We start from the raw sequence: 16,962 nt of genomic DNA on the forward strand, positions 1-16,962 counted from the left end.
TGTTTTTGCTCTGTCCGAAGCTAGGCATTCTTCGCGAGATGATGCCTTTTTCCACGATTTTGATATTATACGCTTGAGCCGTGGTGACAGATACAAAGGGGTACTATTGGGGATTAATAAGTGCCACTCAGTTTTTATAATTGACCTTCCACTTATTAGAAGAATCGAAGCTGTTGCTTGTCATGCATACATCAGAGGCAAAGACCTCTGTATTGTCAGCTTGTATTGGTCTCCAAGAGTTACAGTTAGCCGGAAGCAACTTGCAGACATGTGCTCACTTCTTCCTGAGCCACGATTGATCTTGGGATACTTCAATTCTCTCGGAACCGCCTGGGGTAACAGTCGACGACAATCGTTCATTGTTGAAATATGACCTTCGTAACAGCTTTAATATGACCGAAACACGTGTACCTAAACCTCCTACTAACCCAAGTGCTCTTTACCTTTCGCTTTGCTCGAATACACTATCGCTTGATTGCAAGTGGAATGTAATTCAGGATTCCAACGGTAGTGATCACTTGCCAATCAAAATTTCCATCACCAATGGGTCGAATTCTTCTGAATCTATAAACATGGCATATGACCTCACAAGACACATTGACTGGAAAAAAATATGCGAACGCGATTGCTCTAGCCATCAATTCCAGAGATGGTTTACCTTCATTGGAGGAGTCTTCCCACTTCTATTCTCGTTTGATTTATGACAGCGCTGTTCGCACTCAAACGGCCTCCCAATTCAGTGTTCCAAGCTTCAAAGCTTTTCGGAAAGTGGAACCATTGAGAATTTTAAAACGTATTTAGCCCTTGAAAATCAATTTAAAGATTTGATAAAAGGAAGAAAACGTTCCTATTCAATTTCGTGGGAGGTTTGTCACGAGAAACGTCAATGAAAAAAATATGGAAAGTGGCTCGAAACATGGCAAATCGCTCTTCAACGAATGAAAGCGAGGAATATTTACATCGATGAATTTTTAATTTTACACGAAAGGTTTGTCCCAATTTCGCTCCCGTGCGAAGAATTGTTCGAGATATACCAAGATAGATAGGTGCGATCTTGATTCCGAGTTTTCGATGATAGAATTCTCCCTTGATAAAATCAACTTGCTGAAAACCCTACCTGATGTTGACATTGTGCTTGTTGAATTTATTAATCAGTTTCTGGAACATAACATTGTTCCGGATGATTGGAGACAAATGCGAGTTATAGCTATTCAAAAACCCGGAAAACCCGCGTTCGATTTCTTGTTGCTTGTCTTGCGTATATAAAAAATAATAAATATATATAGAAGGTGCATTTGCATTTGAAGTAAAATTCTGATTATATGAGCAAATTTATAACACATGCGAATTGGGGCTCTTTTGGTATTAACAAGTTCTTCCGCATAGTAACTCGATGTTGATAATTCCTTAATATTTTCCTTCGTTGATCGTATTGTTTTCACATATTCACGTTGGAGAGCCTTAACCCTTCTCTTCGTTGGCCGAGGCATTTTGATTGAATGTAATACTTTTCCGTTTACTGTTTTTGAAAGCATAGGCAGTGTTCCGAGCTCTGCAATACAATTTTCTTACCCAATGTTGAAGTTGCTCAAACATACATTATAGACCCATTAAACGTAAAAATAATAATTGTATTGATATCAACACAATTTTATTCTATTGATTTTCATGACATGAAACGCTATGACTCAGGAATAACATTTTATTGAGTGGTTTTTATAGCTGTTTCGATGATGTTGTCTGGCATCAGTGTCGAAAAAATAACGATGCTTTCACCAATACAAACAAAACCATTGCCGAAGATTGAAAAATGAAAATTTAACATTGCTCCGGATGATTGGAGACAAATACGAGTTATAGCTATTGAAAAATCCGGAAAAAAACCGTTCGATTTCTTGTTGCTTGTCTTGCGTTGCTTTCTTCAGAAATCCAAATGGCTTATGCTGAAAAAAAAAACAAATAACTTCAGAATTTATGGACATAACGAAGGGTTTTGATTCTGTATCTGTATCATTCAAGTATCTTGGGGTCTGGTTCGATTCCAAATGTACTTGGGGACCCATATTAGGTATCTAAGTAAAAAATGCCAACAAAGAACAAACTATCACCGTACAATTACCGCGACCTGGTGGGGATCCCACCCGAAGATCTTATAATATTGTATCGAACAACTATTCACTCAGTGATGGAGTATGGCAGTTTCTGTTTTCAATCAGCTGCCAAAACACACCTCCTAAAACTCGAGTGAATTCAGTATCTTTGTCTCCGTATTGCGTTGGGATGTATGCCCTTAACACACACCATGAGTCTCGAGGTTTTGGCAGGCGTACTCTCACTAAAAGATCGCTTCAATTTATTGTCTCTTCGGTTCCGCATCCGGTGTAAGGTTATGAACCCATTGGTGATTGAAAATTTCGAACAGCTGATCGAGTTAAATTTTCATTCTGGATTCATGAGCTCATATCATAAATTCATCTCCATGCAGGTTGTTCCTTCTTCGTATATTCGCAACCGTGTTTGTTTTCATGACTACATCAATTCCTCTGTACATCCGATCTGTTCATAAAGCAGGATACCCATGGAATTTCAGATTATCATCAATCGGAGTTCATTCCAACGATCTATAGGCGTATCAATTGTGATAATAAGTACTTCAATGATAGGTCTTCTATGGACGAGTCCACAGGATTTGAAGTGTTCAACGAATTTTTTAGCACCTCCCGCAGTCTTCAGTATCCTTGCGCTGGACAGCGTCGCATCACAACCTGTTCTGCCCATGATTGCATAGGAGACGTAATCGACAACACCATTAGTGTTGGGAAAACGCATGTTTGTTGTTTTTTGGCCTACAAGCATAACCATGCAAATTTCCGATGAAATGATCTGTCCAGTTGAAAGATATTATCGGCAAAAAGAGGGCCTAGATGATTTTGCGGATTATAACATATTTTTTCCATTTGGAAAACGCTTGCGTCTGTTTATGCGGACAATCAATCGTTTCAATGAACAATTGTCCGCATAGCTAGACGTAATCACCAGGTTACTCTGTTTGTAGCGTTAGTATTTACCATTTCGATAATAGTCAAAACGACTCCGTCGGTAGTTTCAGTTGTTATCGGATAAAATCAAAAAGGTTTGGAAGAAATTTAGTGAAATGTCTGGAAAAGGTGCTCTTGATTTGTTGCGAATCTATGATAATACTTATTTCCTGAAGAATACTCTGGGATATGATAAGAACAGCAGGTTCGTGTTTTTTTTTCAATTAGTTGAATTTGTGAAGGCAATCTGCAATGTTGATAATTTCAGCAATCAATTAGATATCACGATCAATCGCATAAAAATGGTGGAGTACTCCAACGGTATGAGTAAATGCTGAGTATGTGGAATCATGCTAAGTTATAATGCTAAGAACCAATATTATTTTAATTTTACTACTGATCTGATTGTTTCATTATCTACTTGAAGATTGAAACGCAGAAATTTAGGTAATTATAACATTTAAAAACACAATTGCTTCTCTTCGTTCATCGTGAACAGAAAATAGTAATTATATGAGCAGCGTTTCAATGGTTTCTATATTCATTTATTAGGAAACACTCAGTAATAAAACACTATCGTGACAGACGTGTACAAAGACTCTACAAAGAATGTGATTCAAATGTAGATTTAGCTTATAGCACATAATACTGACAATTGATTTTTGAACGATGTATGAAAGCTGTATGGAACTACGTCTGTTATGCGGACAAACAGGGATTTTTCGGGAACGTTTTTTAAAAATTGCTCAAATGTTTTCGAACAAAAAATGTTTGTTTGCATGTTGAGCAAACGTATTACATCGTGTAGAATGCGAAACAGCGAAAAAGTCGATTTTGTTCATTTTGTCGTTTACGTCTCCTATACAAACATGGGCAGTGTTGGACACTATTACATTGTAACGGATAGTCTCAGCTCTTTAGAAGATATCCGTTCAGCGGGGCCGGAAAAGCACCCGCCGTCCTTCCTTGAGAGAATACGAGAAATTTTGAGTGCTTTATAAATACGCTATTATGTCATCACCTTTGTCTAGGTCCCTTCACATTGCTCAATTCCTTGTAATGAGAGGGCTGACTTATTAGCAAAGGATGATGCAACTGAAGGCGACTTATATCAGCGTCAAATGGCCTTCAATGAATTTTACTCTTTTGTACGTAAAAACACCATCGCTAACTGGCAACGCAAATGTAACGAAGATGAATTGGGCCGATGGCTCCACTCAATTATCCCTAAGGTTGGCCTTAAACCATTGTTCTAAAGTCTGGACTTGAGTTGGGACTTTTTTCGTACCATCTCCCGACTCATGTCCAATCACTGTTCGTTAGATGCGCTACTCTTTCGTTTTAATCTTGCCGATAGCAATATATGTGCTCGTGGCCAAGGTTACCACGACATCGAACACGTTGTTTGGTCGTGCGAGAAAGACAGTCCAATGTTCCCGTGAGAGATGTGTTGGCTCGGTTAGAACTTGAATACATGTCCCAAATATATGTTTACCTCAAAGCTATCGATCTTCGAGTGTGATTGTTCTTACATCCTTTTCCCCTCCTTTTCGTCCTTCGCGAGCTATCGGGTTCATTTCTACTAACATTAGAATAAGTTAAATTCTAAATACATATTAGATGTGAGGATAGTTTAAGAATTGAGTGTGATGTGTGAGTGTGAATGAGAATGTGAATGTGAACATAGTTACAATCTCCTTACATCCAATCTTTTTCCTAATGAAAATGTGTCACCCTTCTAAACTCGACCGCGAGTAATCGGTTTCCTACTTTATGAACCATAGGATTAAGGAAACATGTTGATATATTTTGTTAATATGTAACTTATTTTGTAAAAATAAATGGATTAATAAGAAAACTGATTTGTCAAAGGGTTTCCAATGTTTCTGGACTGTTCTTTCGAGGAAATCTAATCCTTTCCATTCGCATGGCTAACAATATCAAAACTATTTATATTTCTCTTTATTTGAAAATTAATATTCATATTTTTATTCAATCATCGCGTTTCACTTTCTTCACCATACGCTCGATCCGTAGTTAGTGGATTGATAATACGCGTTACCTACCCTTTCTGCGTTTATTTTCTCAAACCCGTTGTTTTCGCTCGTTCATATGCGCACTCGGGAACCGATCTGCTGAGCTCGACGCACTATAATTGTGAAATTGTGCTCGCTGTTGGTGGATTGCAAGCCACAATCCGACTGCACAGTAACTTTTGTCTATGTTTTTTCCAGTTTTACTTTACATAACAAATAAACACAATACAATTTGTTTTGCTATAAGTGTTCATGTTAACAGTTAGCAGTTCATGGAATAAGAATGGTAGTTGTAGAAGTGGATAAAATAACTTGTTTTTCAAAACTATAATATTGAGCCCTGCTCATGCGGGGTGGATAAAAATCAGAGGATCGACCTAGAGAGAATAACCATTTGATAAAAGTAGTCTGAAGCAAGTTTGGGCGAGTCTCACCGCTTGGAATCACGAATACATGTTTTTGTATAGATATGTTAGAACTAGAAACTTTAGGAGTTTGATATCCTTCGTTACGGTGCAAATGCGCGCGCGCTCTGTCTGTTCCTCACGGTTCACTCACGACCACTTTCGCTCGCCCAAATGCTTCAGGAACGCCAATAACGAAACAATTTACAGTTTACGGTTAGTACAATTGGAGGAAAAATGTGGTTGCTCCATCGCGGTACGACGGATCGTCAACGATTTTGGCCCGACACAGCGGACACGTCTGCTCCCGATCGAACCAGGTGCCGACGCACAGCTCGCAGAAGATGTGATTGCACTCGAGCAGAACCGGCAGGTTGAAGTTATCGTGACAGATTGGGCATTGACCACCGCAGGCTTGCAACTGCTCCTTCGAGGGAATCGTTCCGTAGCTCTGGAACGGGACAAGAAAGGAAAACAAAAACCACGTTAATTAAGGTGTTGGGAGATGAACACATTTTATAACCATGAAAAGTCGCCCGACTCGCCCAAACCACTCGAAAGGGAGAGAGATCCACACGAATTTCTGGGATTCTGAGGAGCCAGTTGTGGGATCAGTACCCATCGGAGATGGTGATTCGTGAGCGTTAGCCATTCTTTCAAAATGACAGCTGATAATCGACGCGAAAATGAAAAACAACTTGGAAATAGTGCCACAATCGCAGTAAGCGTAGGTGTTGTTAATTAACAAGAAAAGAGACGAAAATGTCATCATCGGTACGTTCAAAACACACGAGGGTTGTTTAATATTCATAATGCAGACCGATGCGAGGCATCTTACGGTGTTCAACTTTCGTTATTGTGCGCTTTTTGGCATTGAGATTTGTTGGCGAAAAATAATTTGTTTGATGTTATACGTGATCGGGGTAGTTTCTACAGCATTGTCATTGGTATCTTTGGCCTCGCGTTATCGATCCTTTTCTGAGCCGGTGAAGGTTGGAAACGAGTACCTCAATGATAAATCTATATAAATATAGGACATAAGTACCGTGAAGCTCCCTTATACCAGCCAAAGCGTAATTCCGCTTACTTAACATAAAATGCTGTTTTTCTCACTAGCTATCTTATTTCTTCTGATTTATATATATATATATATATATATATATATATATATATATATATATATATATATATATATATATATATATATATATATAAATGGATTTCTATCTGTCTGTTATTCAAGCAAATGAAACCAAATTTGGCATTTGGAGGTTTTAAGGTGCAATAAATGATTCTATGGTGGTTAGACACTCCACCCCCTCTCTAAGGGGGGGGCTGCCATACAAATGAAACACAAATTTCTGCACTACTCGAGAATTAATCAAGCAAACGAAACCAAATTTGGCGTGTGGAGGTTTTAGGGTGCAATAAATGATTCTATGGTGGTTAGAGACTCCTCCTCCCTCTCTTAGGGTGGGCTGTCATACAAATGAGAAACAAATTTCTGCATAACTCGAAAATCAATCAGGCGAATGGAGCCAAATTCGGCATGTGAAGATTTTAGGGGGCACGAAATGTCTCTATGGTGAATAGACACTCCTTCCCCCTCTCTAAGGGGAGAAAGGGTCTGTCTCTGTTCTATCATATTTTCTGTATCAAACATTTATTCCATGTAACGGAGAAACGTGTTATTTGCAAGTGGTTGAAAAAACTTGAACGAGAATTGTGTCTAAAAATAATCTGATATTATAATGATGAGCTTTGGTAGAAGCACTAGGAATTTTTTTAGTAAAAGGTAAATTCAACGGGGTCGATTAGAAGATCAATCAATGAACAGTTCTGCAATTGGACTCATGAACTTGCGCTTAGTAATGGATTCCCCGTGAACACGAAGAGATTACTGTTAAGCATAGTACATTAAGTAAGAAAATCAACTCGCTCCAATCCATTTGAAAACGGGACACCGGCTCGTAAATGGATCAATGGGTTAATTAAACGGCATCCGTGAATATTAAAACGGGTACCAAGCGTATTGTTGTTTCCAAGCAACATATCAGGAGCTGGTTTCAACAAATCCATGAGTATTTCGAGGAAAAAGCGCTATCCAATGTGTTGAAAATTCCGGAACAGATGTTCAATTTGAACGAAAAAGCAGTACGTACAATACCTACAAAAGACTGGTTCCAGCTGGTTCCGGCCAAAAAAACGTCCAGACTAAAGTAGTTAACACCGATCGAAAATCCAAATCCAGGATGCCAAAAGAGATCTGGCATAGGTTGGTCGAAGGAAAATATCATTCCCTGTTTCTCTCTTTCAAAATGGACATAAGTCACATATCTCTTATGAAACGATGCTTCTATGCACGGGAAAACATAATCCTGGTGCGTTTTCCACAAAATTCCACTCAAATCACTTAGCTGCTGGACGTCAGTTTTTTACTTCTACTCAAAAGCAGTGGATAGAATGACGAACTAACAATCGACATTGATCAACGGTTTCCGGCGATGCGGATTGTATCCGTTAGATCCTGATGCTGTTAATTACTCAGGTCTTATTGGAAAATTCAGTGAAGCGTCTTCATCGCAAGGTGTGATGCCAATAAATAAACGACATATTGATACTGTAATTCATTCGAGTATTGATTTCGACTGAATTAACTTGTTTACAACATAAAACATTATCAAACCTACTATTTAAAACGATACATTATTATAACAATTTGATTATTGGAATTAGGGCCACCAATTAACGGAATTAGAAAAATGTTTTTGCTGGTTGGAATTGGGACCAAAAGGTTTCAAAATGTTTTCCATCATTATAGGTGGTATGAAAACCGCAACGCTCTCATCCGTATGTTTATCAGCAGTGGAACGAATACCAAGCAAGTAGCACATTTAATAATATCATATACGTGTAAGCAGTTATTTTTAGAGTACACAAACGTTAAATATTCTCTTAGCTGAGCGGTATATGGGTACTTCACGGTATCTTAAAATAATGTTTCTGGCGCTTGGTTCGTTTGGCAGAACCCCGACCAAATGTAAGAAATTTCACACGCGTGCCAAAAATAAGGAAAAAATTTGTACCTTTCCAGATAAATCTGTACGTGTAGCAACACTGCCTTGATGTCTGTGATCTAAATTCTAGAACAGGGGTGGCCAAATTGTTGGGCATAGGTTATAATAATAAATATTCAATGATAAATTATTCTATAAATTAAAAATAATTATTAGTTACTAAATAATTGATAAGTAATACTTTATTTTGTGAAGTATAATCAATCAATTGCGTTGAGTTTTTTAAAGGCGATTGTCATTCATGAACACACAAAGCATTTATTCTCCATAAAAATTTCAAAAAATAGAGATCAAACGCGGATAACGGGTAACTATTCGGTATCCGGCCAATATTTGCCGAAAGACTCTAGCAAACCTTGCCAACTGGGGGTAAAGCTTAGAGTTTGATGACCACCAAACGTAAGGAACGTGATTGCGATTGATTCCAAATGTTTTCGCATAACAGCCGATTTCGTTGGTAATGATTTTTTTTTTAATGGAAACTGACTATCATTTTCATTTTCCACTTCGTTGAAACTGTACCAAAAGGTGCCATGAGCTACGCTTGATTTGTGATGGAGTAAGTGTACCCTCTCTCAGGTTATTATCCCTGAAGATAGTTTCAAGTTTTTTAATCTTGAATGAAAATAATTGAAACTTGATACTCTATTAGGGACTTTTCATTCTTTTTTTTAATCATATTAAATCATAGTTCATTATTTTTATGTAAAAAATCGTTTATTACTCACTAAAATGTAAACCTTTATTTGCTTCATGCACACATGCAGTCTCTCCCAGTTTCGTATTTGCAAATAAAGAGCCGAATATTCGGCCATCCGGCTTGCTACACAACTCATAAAATTATGCCGACAGCTTTCACCGGACTCCGATTCCGTGTAGAATGAAAATTCCCTAATCAAGTTTCAATTATTTTCATTCAAGATTAAGAAATTTGAATAACAGCAAGATAGAGATAACGAGCAATATTCTGTTCAACTAGAATTACATAATAGGGCCCAGTGGCGTAGCGTGACCGGGTGACACCCGGGGCGGATCACTAGGGTGTCACCCCTCCAAAATTATCTTAAAAATGAAACGCATTTATAATAATATTAGATAGCACGAAAAATAAATCACAAAATCTTCACGCGTTGGTCACTGGATAAAATATGGTTTATTTTTGAATGTCGAAATGTTACTCGAATAAATCTTATCAAATAAATATCTTTGGAAGCTGAGACCGACACTGATATTGTACAAGTGCTTCCCGTTAAGTGCGCTTTCGCTCTTTTGTTGCGGACTCAATGAATGCGCAGCAATACGATACGGAGCTCAACGTGTTAAACATATCTGACCCATCGTTGACAGCAAATTCTTCATCAATTTCAACTCAGATAAGCCTCTCTGCAAGATGCCGCAGAAACGTTCACGGCTAGAAACAGAGACAGTTTCAAATTCACTGTAAAATTTATGGCAGCTTTATGGAAGTCCCACTTCAGGACGAACTGTAACATAACCAATGCAATCTCATTAATGACATCGTTAGAATTCATTCCAGCGGCCTCCAAATGACTACGGAGTCCTGGTAGCTCTAGCAGAAGCTGCCTTTCCGAAACTTTGTAGTTGCCAGTTTGTCAAATCGACCTTTTCAGATCGCTGTCAGGTATTCATAACATGTGTCGAGCTTGAATTGCTTCAAAAATTTCGGCTTCTTCAGGTTTAGATTTCGACCGTTCTTGTAATTCTCGATGAAAACAACCAATGCACTCCAACATTCCCTCTTCTATCGTTGGACTGGGACTGGAAGATATTTCGCCTGGTTTGCTCATTTTATCTCATCTAACTATCTAAAAGTATCTTAGGAATTCTCCTTCCAGTAGCAAATTTTTAATCAATAGATTTAATGAAACCTTCTTAATTGCCATTTCACCTAGACCGTTCCTTTTAACAGCGAGACGAATTACCACTCCATTCAGTCTGGTCACAACGTTACTCAGAGAGGGTCCTTTGGTTTGCAAATATTCTGCGCTGGATCTACTTCATGTGGTACAACGCATCAGAAGTACACATTACACAGAAGCAGGGTTGCCAACTATAATATGAAAAAATCAGGGAGAATGAAAATAAAAATCAGGATAAATCAGGATAGCTCATATTGGGTTGTCCGAAAAGTTAATTTCCATTTTAGGGAAAAAAAAACATAATTTTCAATTAAAGCATTATAAGCAGAGTTTATATCCACAGTTCTGTTTCACAATCTTTCGCCACCTTTCACACAGTTTAAATATTATATCCTCCCACAACATGTTTGCTTCCTCGTCGAAAACTGCTGCGAGCCATACATGTGAGGAATAGGTTGCTTGGTAGTAGGTCATAATACAGAATCCATTCCAAATCCCACCAGAAACAGAGTATATCTTCCTTCGGGCGAAGACCGGATATGTAAACGAATTAATAAGCATTGGTATAAATACTCGCATAAGCGGAAATGGTAGTATTTCACCTGACTTTTTGATCATTTATATTTTTTCCGAAAAACCTACAGCATCACTACAGTCAATTGCAAAGAAATCAATATTGAAATTTTCACTGAATTTATCATCCATGCTTTGGAATAAATCTTTTCTCAAAAAATGAGCAAAGTATATCAACAGTGGAAGACTTGTTGAATTTTTCCTAATTTTTATGACATTTAGTACGGTTATAGATATATTTACCATAGTCCCATCATTAAAGTTTATTCTACTTTGAATCAGACGTACAAATTACATATATTTTTTTTATATTGACTGTGGATTCAAAAATTTTCTCTTGAGTAATGTTAAACTCTGAAACGTATTTCTACATTAATAACTCTAGGAATACATCTACATACACATTATCCTCAATAAAGCAATGTTGTTCCTCAAACTTAATTTCGTTGTAATTTCATAAATTCGTCAGACAATCTGGTTTCATGAAATTTTCTAGCACTGTTTTTGGAAGCCACGAAACAATTGAGGGTAGCGGTAAAAGAAAGTTAAGTACAAAGTTTAACTTAATGAAAGATATATACAAGTGCGAACCGGAGAACTACCATGACAGAAAACTTTGGCATGGAAACCAGTATACTTATTACGAATAATGTAAAGAGTACAAAAATCAGGACCATTTCAGAAAAATCAGGATAAATTGAGTGTTCGTCAGGATATCAGGGAGCGTGCTAAAAAGCCTGGGAAATCCTGAAAAATCAGGAAGGTTGGCATCTCTGCACAGAAGTATCAAATCAAAACCTTCTGGTAGGAGGGTCAGTGCACTTGATCCAGTATTTGAGTCGCACAATACTCCAGTGGCTGTGATCAGCCCATAAATTGGTTTCAACGCAGTATAATGAGCACTCCATCGAGTTTGCGACAATCTTTTAACGACACACCTGTGTGGCTCGGAAACATTTCTCAGCGATCAGTTGAAGCTGCGAAAAACGAGCAAATAGATTAAACAGCTATAATAATGTCACAGACTGTAGATTCTTAGCGAAATTATGTTGTCCTCACACGCCCAAAGAGTTGTCTACAAACTCTATGGACATGGCGAATCAACGCCTGCGATGAACTGCTGAAACGGAACGAACTCGACCCATTTTTAAAGAAGATGGTGATTGGTGATGAAAAGTGGATCACGTACGACAACCTAAAGCTAAAAAGCGCGGTGAGCCGGCCCAAACCATCGCCAAGCCCGGATTGACGGCCAGGAAGGTTTTGCTGTGTGTTTGGTGGGATTGGAAGGGAATCATTCACTATGAGCTGCCCTCTATGGCCTATGGATCTATGGCTAGACCCTCAACTCGGTTCTCTACTGTGAGCAGCTTGACCGTTTGAAGCAGGCGATTGGCCAGAAGAATGATCAATAGGAATGGTGTTGTTTTCCACCAGGACAACGCTCGGCCTCACACATCTTTTTGATGATCCGTCAGAAACTACGGGAGCTCGGATGGGATGTCCTATTGCACCCACCGTACGATCCGGACCTGACTGCAAGTAATTATCATCTCTACCGGTCCATGCAAAACGCTCTTGGTAATACTAAGTTGGCCTCAAAAGAGGCTTGCGAAAACTGGCTGTCTGAGTTTTTTGCAAATAAGGAGAGGGGGTTTTATAAGGGGGGGATAATGAAGTTGCCTTCTAAATGGCAGCAAGTTTGCGAACAATACGGCGCATATTTTACTTAAATTGGATAATTTCAAGTATGTTCAATAAAGCGTCAAATTTCGATCAGAAATACGACATTTCTTTTTCCCCAACCCTTTATTTTTTCTGAAAAGCTGAGGATTTTTCACATAACATATGTTGAAACCAGAGAGGCGTTTTTTTTTGTTTTTGAGTTATGATTTTTCAAAGTTAACCGATGGTTCGAAAAATCAAATTTTTCCTCTTTTTTGGTTTTTTGGTGAAACCGAGTTGAAAAATGAACTCTGCGTTGACGAAAACACACATTTTGATACCAAACACGATAAAAACTGAAAATTTTGAACTTTGCCCCCTTGTCCCTCCCTCCTTTTGAATTTTTTGGTGAAACAGAGTTGAAAAATAAACTCAGCGGATCCGAAAACTCCAGTCTACCAAAAATTGGGGTTTCAGCTAAAAAATCTGAGTTTTGGTTGCCTAAATTTACTCAGGGACCACTGTGCGCCCCCCTCCGCTCCTCTTACACTACGCCACTGATAGGGCCCAATATTTAATTTTAGGAATTTTCTAATTTCTCATCACTGTTGTTCTATTCATGACTATATTGCTTGAAAGAAAGCTGCACAATTAATTCACATTACTCATCATAGTTTTGAAATGAAAAAAACAATACTTCATTAAAACTCGCCTTCGCAGTCTTCAAAGGTTTTTATCCAAAAATTCTCCAATTCTCCAATGATCACGGCAAAAGATGGAAGGATATTTAATCGGTTGCGTTTGAAGGTGACACTATCCCAGACCAGCTGGCGGGCGTCAAGGAATACCTATGTGGGCGACCGGTAGACCGCGGACTACCGTTTGGCCATCCCTGTTCTAGAAAATATACGACATTTCCCATTCATTTTGTATTTGAGCATTTACATTCATAATAAGGCACTTACAGTGCCTTTAGTTTTAAACACATCTTAAAAACGCGCTCCCACCAGTGGCTCCATAGCTCAGTTGGTTAGAGCGTCGTGCTAATAACGCGAAGGTCGTGAGTTCGATCCTCTCTGGAGCCAGAAATTTCCTTTTTTTTCCCACCCCCAAAGCTACTCACCGTTTTCTGAAGCAGCTTGATGAACGAATGCTTGCAGAACTTGAACCGCTCGAGCAAGTCAGACGACTTGGCTACCATGTACACCGCGGACAGAATCACTCCAACGATCTTCTCCGAGCCGGAGTAGGACTCAAAGAGGAAAATGAGCCAGGGCTGGATAGGTGCTGCGGCGCGATACAGCTGGGAGATCGATTCGGTCATAAGATAGATTTTGCCCTGAAAGTGTGCCAGTAAAAACGAATCGTTAGTTTCCTCACCCGGTACGAACAACCCGTTCCGCTTACCCGACTCTTGTATTCGACTACGCTTGGTGGAAGCAGTGTGATGATGATTTTCACCATAATGGTCATCAATTTCAGAACCAAATCGGACATACACACGGAGAAGAGCAGCGACTTCAGGCTCTGCGGTTCGGACAGATCCGTCATGAACATTATGCTGAGGAAGATGTTCTTCCGCTCCAGCAGGAAACCCACTAATGCGAGCGCGATCATAATCACCAGAAGCTCACGCAGAAGCACAACAATGCGCTTCTGGGTTTGTTTGGAGATTTCCTGCCGAACCACCCAGTTGGCGTGGGAGAAAATCATCAGCAGTGCTAGGAAGTGAATTATACCATCCAGATGGTCATAGCACAGCTTAGTGATCAGTATAAAGAGCAGTGGGATGTACCGGGCAAATGTGTCCATCATGGCGCGCGCCTCGGGAATCTGATTGAGAGCTTCGTGCACCGTGGCTTCGTCATTGGGCTGATTCGAGCTGACACTGTTGCTGCGAGTGACATTGTTGGGGTTCGAGTCAAGTGGAGCGGAAGATTGCTGTGGGATTTCTCCTGCGTTGACGGCTATTCCGCCTGGTTGGCTTTGATGTCCCGGTTGAGCTTGTTGAAGTGTCGATTGTTGGGGTTGGCCAAGATGCTGATGATGTGCGTGAATAGATGACAACGGTTGATGGTTATGGAAGTGATGATGGTGATGGTGGTAATTGAAGTTCGGCATGATAGACGAACGTCCCGCAACTGAATCTTCATCCCCGGCGTTGATTTGAATCCACGAAGCCGGTCGAATGCCACTGTTGACAGACGATGACGTTGAAATCGGGTAGATTTCATTGCTGGACGATTGCGGCGACGGTCCGATGGTTGTGCTATCCAGATCGATAACAACGTCATTGGGATTCCCAGTGCCATGGCTAACCGGGGGAGTACTAGTACCTGGCATGTGTGAAACTGAGCGACCCGATTGCAAGAAAAATGTTCTTCTTTCCGAAGAAAACAGCATATTTGGATTTCGTGCCTGCTGTACAAAAGCAACAATGTCATTTAGCAGATTGTTGCTCAAATTACTCGACGTTCGTGTCGCCTCGTTACCGGGCACTCGCCGATCAGTGCCACTGCCAGTGGAAAGGATTCGCGCGAACGGAACACGTCCATTGAACGAACTCCGGAAGCCAGCACTGCTGTTACTGTTCGACATGCTGCCTTCGGTAGAATTTACCGATGTTTGTCTCTCAACGGTAATTGGTTGCGAAGGTGGATGAACAGACACCGTGACCGAACCGACAACACAACCGTTGCTGGTTGCGGAAACCGGATTCCCGATCGCAGTAACGGTGACTGCTGGAATGTTACTATTTGTGCTGCTAGTGTCTTCTTCTGTGGCTAGCGGCTGCTTACCGCTATCATCGCTAGCTGATGTAATGGAAGTAGTTTCAATGATTGCCGGTGAATCAATCGCTAGCGAAGATGTCGATTCTCTCGCTACTGCTGCTGGGGGCTGCGTTGAAGATTCGGTACTAGACGTCGAATGCTGCTGCTGCGGTTCGAGAGTGATATCGGTCATCTTACACCGCTGTTTCTGGATTGTTATTCTCGGTGTTCTCTAATCTAATCTTCTGTTAAGCATTGTAGGCTGGCAGACAGGATACACCCATATCGTAGTTAATCCTGAAATAGGAACAGTGTCGTTATTCACTTATGTTGATGAAGAGTATGCGGAATTCAGAGAGTAAACGAATTGCGTATCACTTGATAAGCCAACGAGCACACAGCTAAACCTGTTTATGCAAATATGACGTGATCATTTGCATCCGATGTGTTGAAGTGGAGCATGTTACGAGGCTTGTATGACAGATCGGCCATTTCGATGAAATTAAAACAGTAAACACGATTTTCTGCGAGCACAGTACATTAGCTTTAATCAAAATAGCAATTCAGTGGCGATTGATTTCAATAAATATCCCTCACTCAGCATTATGTTGTGCTTCCAGATAACATATTTTGTGTTCAGGTAAAAATATGCGAAGCCTCGTCATCATCAATACACGACACCTATGCACGCATACTATCAAACGAACTCGTTTTCGATTCATTTTTTCTGGTTTCTTCCACAAGATTCGGGGAATGAAATCAAGAATTTGTACCTAGCTGAAACACGAAAACTTGCACTGGATTACTTACAACTCAAAACGGGAACTCAAGTACCGATACACAACTCTGCTATGAGCCCTAAAACGCTGTCTTCCTAGCAAATTTTGTTACCATGTTTGAGACTAAATCTTTCTGCTATGACTGTCTCATTAATTTACTCTCGTTTGCTGGCTGGCTGACTCATTGTTGCCGATTACATGTTTACTCTTATATTTTCTACCTGTCGTGCCCTCCCTCTCTCGCATTTCAATGTCAGTCCCGCGTGTCACATGCAAGATGAATAGAAGTGTGCCGGGTGAGCCGATATGCTGAAAGCACCAGGGGTACGACTAAAACGTCAAATCCCTCATATTGCCAATGTACCCAATATTGCTGCGGTTTACTGACATTTTGGTTCTGACGATTACTGTTGTTTACAACTCGGTCCGGTTACATAGTTACACACCCCTGGAAAGCACAAGCCGGCTTTTTGAAAGTGTACTTGTACTTCGCTTGTGCATGAATAAATGAAGTAATTGTAGCAGCTGAACACCACTAAAATTATTAAAATAATTAATTAAATAATTAAAATTAAAATTAAATTTAATATTTAAATTTCATGCGCTCCCTCGCTTCAAGTAAACGATTCTGCTTTGAGTTTTTGACATAGGACTTCGTTTTTCAGTAGAGGTGCCAAATCAACAGGGGTTAGACATCAATTGAATATAGGCTACCCAAAATCAAAATCAATATGGCGTC

At 39.7% G+C, this 16,962-nt stretch overlaps 1 protein-coding gene and 1 non-coding gene across 2 annotated transcripts; one reads left to right on the forward strand and one right to left on the reverse strand.

Annotated features, from left to right (window-relative positions):
- Positions 1 to 4,984: 4,984 nt before the first annotated feature.
- On the reverse strand, positions 4,985 to 16,426 carry LOC129762283 (RING finger and transmembrane domain-containing protein 2). Its single transcript, XM_055760415.1, has 4 exons — positions 16,255 to 16,426; positions 14,081 to 15,741; positions 13,797 to 14,012; positions 4,985 to 5,929 (listed from the first exon to the last, which is right to left on the reverse strand). Exons 2-4 carry the CDS (start codon positions 15,635 to 15,637, stop codon positions 5,696 to 5,698), a joined length of 2,007 nt encoding a protein of 668 aa, XP_055616390.1. The 5' UTR covers positions 15,638 to 15,741; positions 16,255 to 16,426; the 3' UTR covers positions 4,985 to 5,695.
- Positions 13,685 to 13,758, forward strand: Trnai-aau (transfer RNA isoleucine (anticodon AAU)). Its single transcript has one exon. It is a non-coding gene; the product is annotated as a tRNA-Ile (tRNA).
- Positions 16,427 to 16,962: the final 536 nt, after the last annotated feature.

The sequence above is a fragment of the Toxorhynchites rutilus genome, chromosome 1 (genome assembly GCF_029784135.1).
Source record: "Toxorhynchites rutilus septentrionalis strain SRP chromosome 1, ASM2978413v1, whole genome shotgun sequence".
Taxonomy (NCBI): domain Eukaryota; kingdom Metazoa; phylum Arthropoda; class Insecta; order Diptera; family Culicidae; genus Toxorhynchites; species Toxorhynchites rutilus.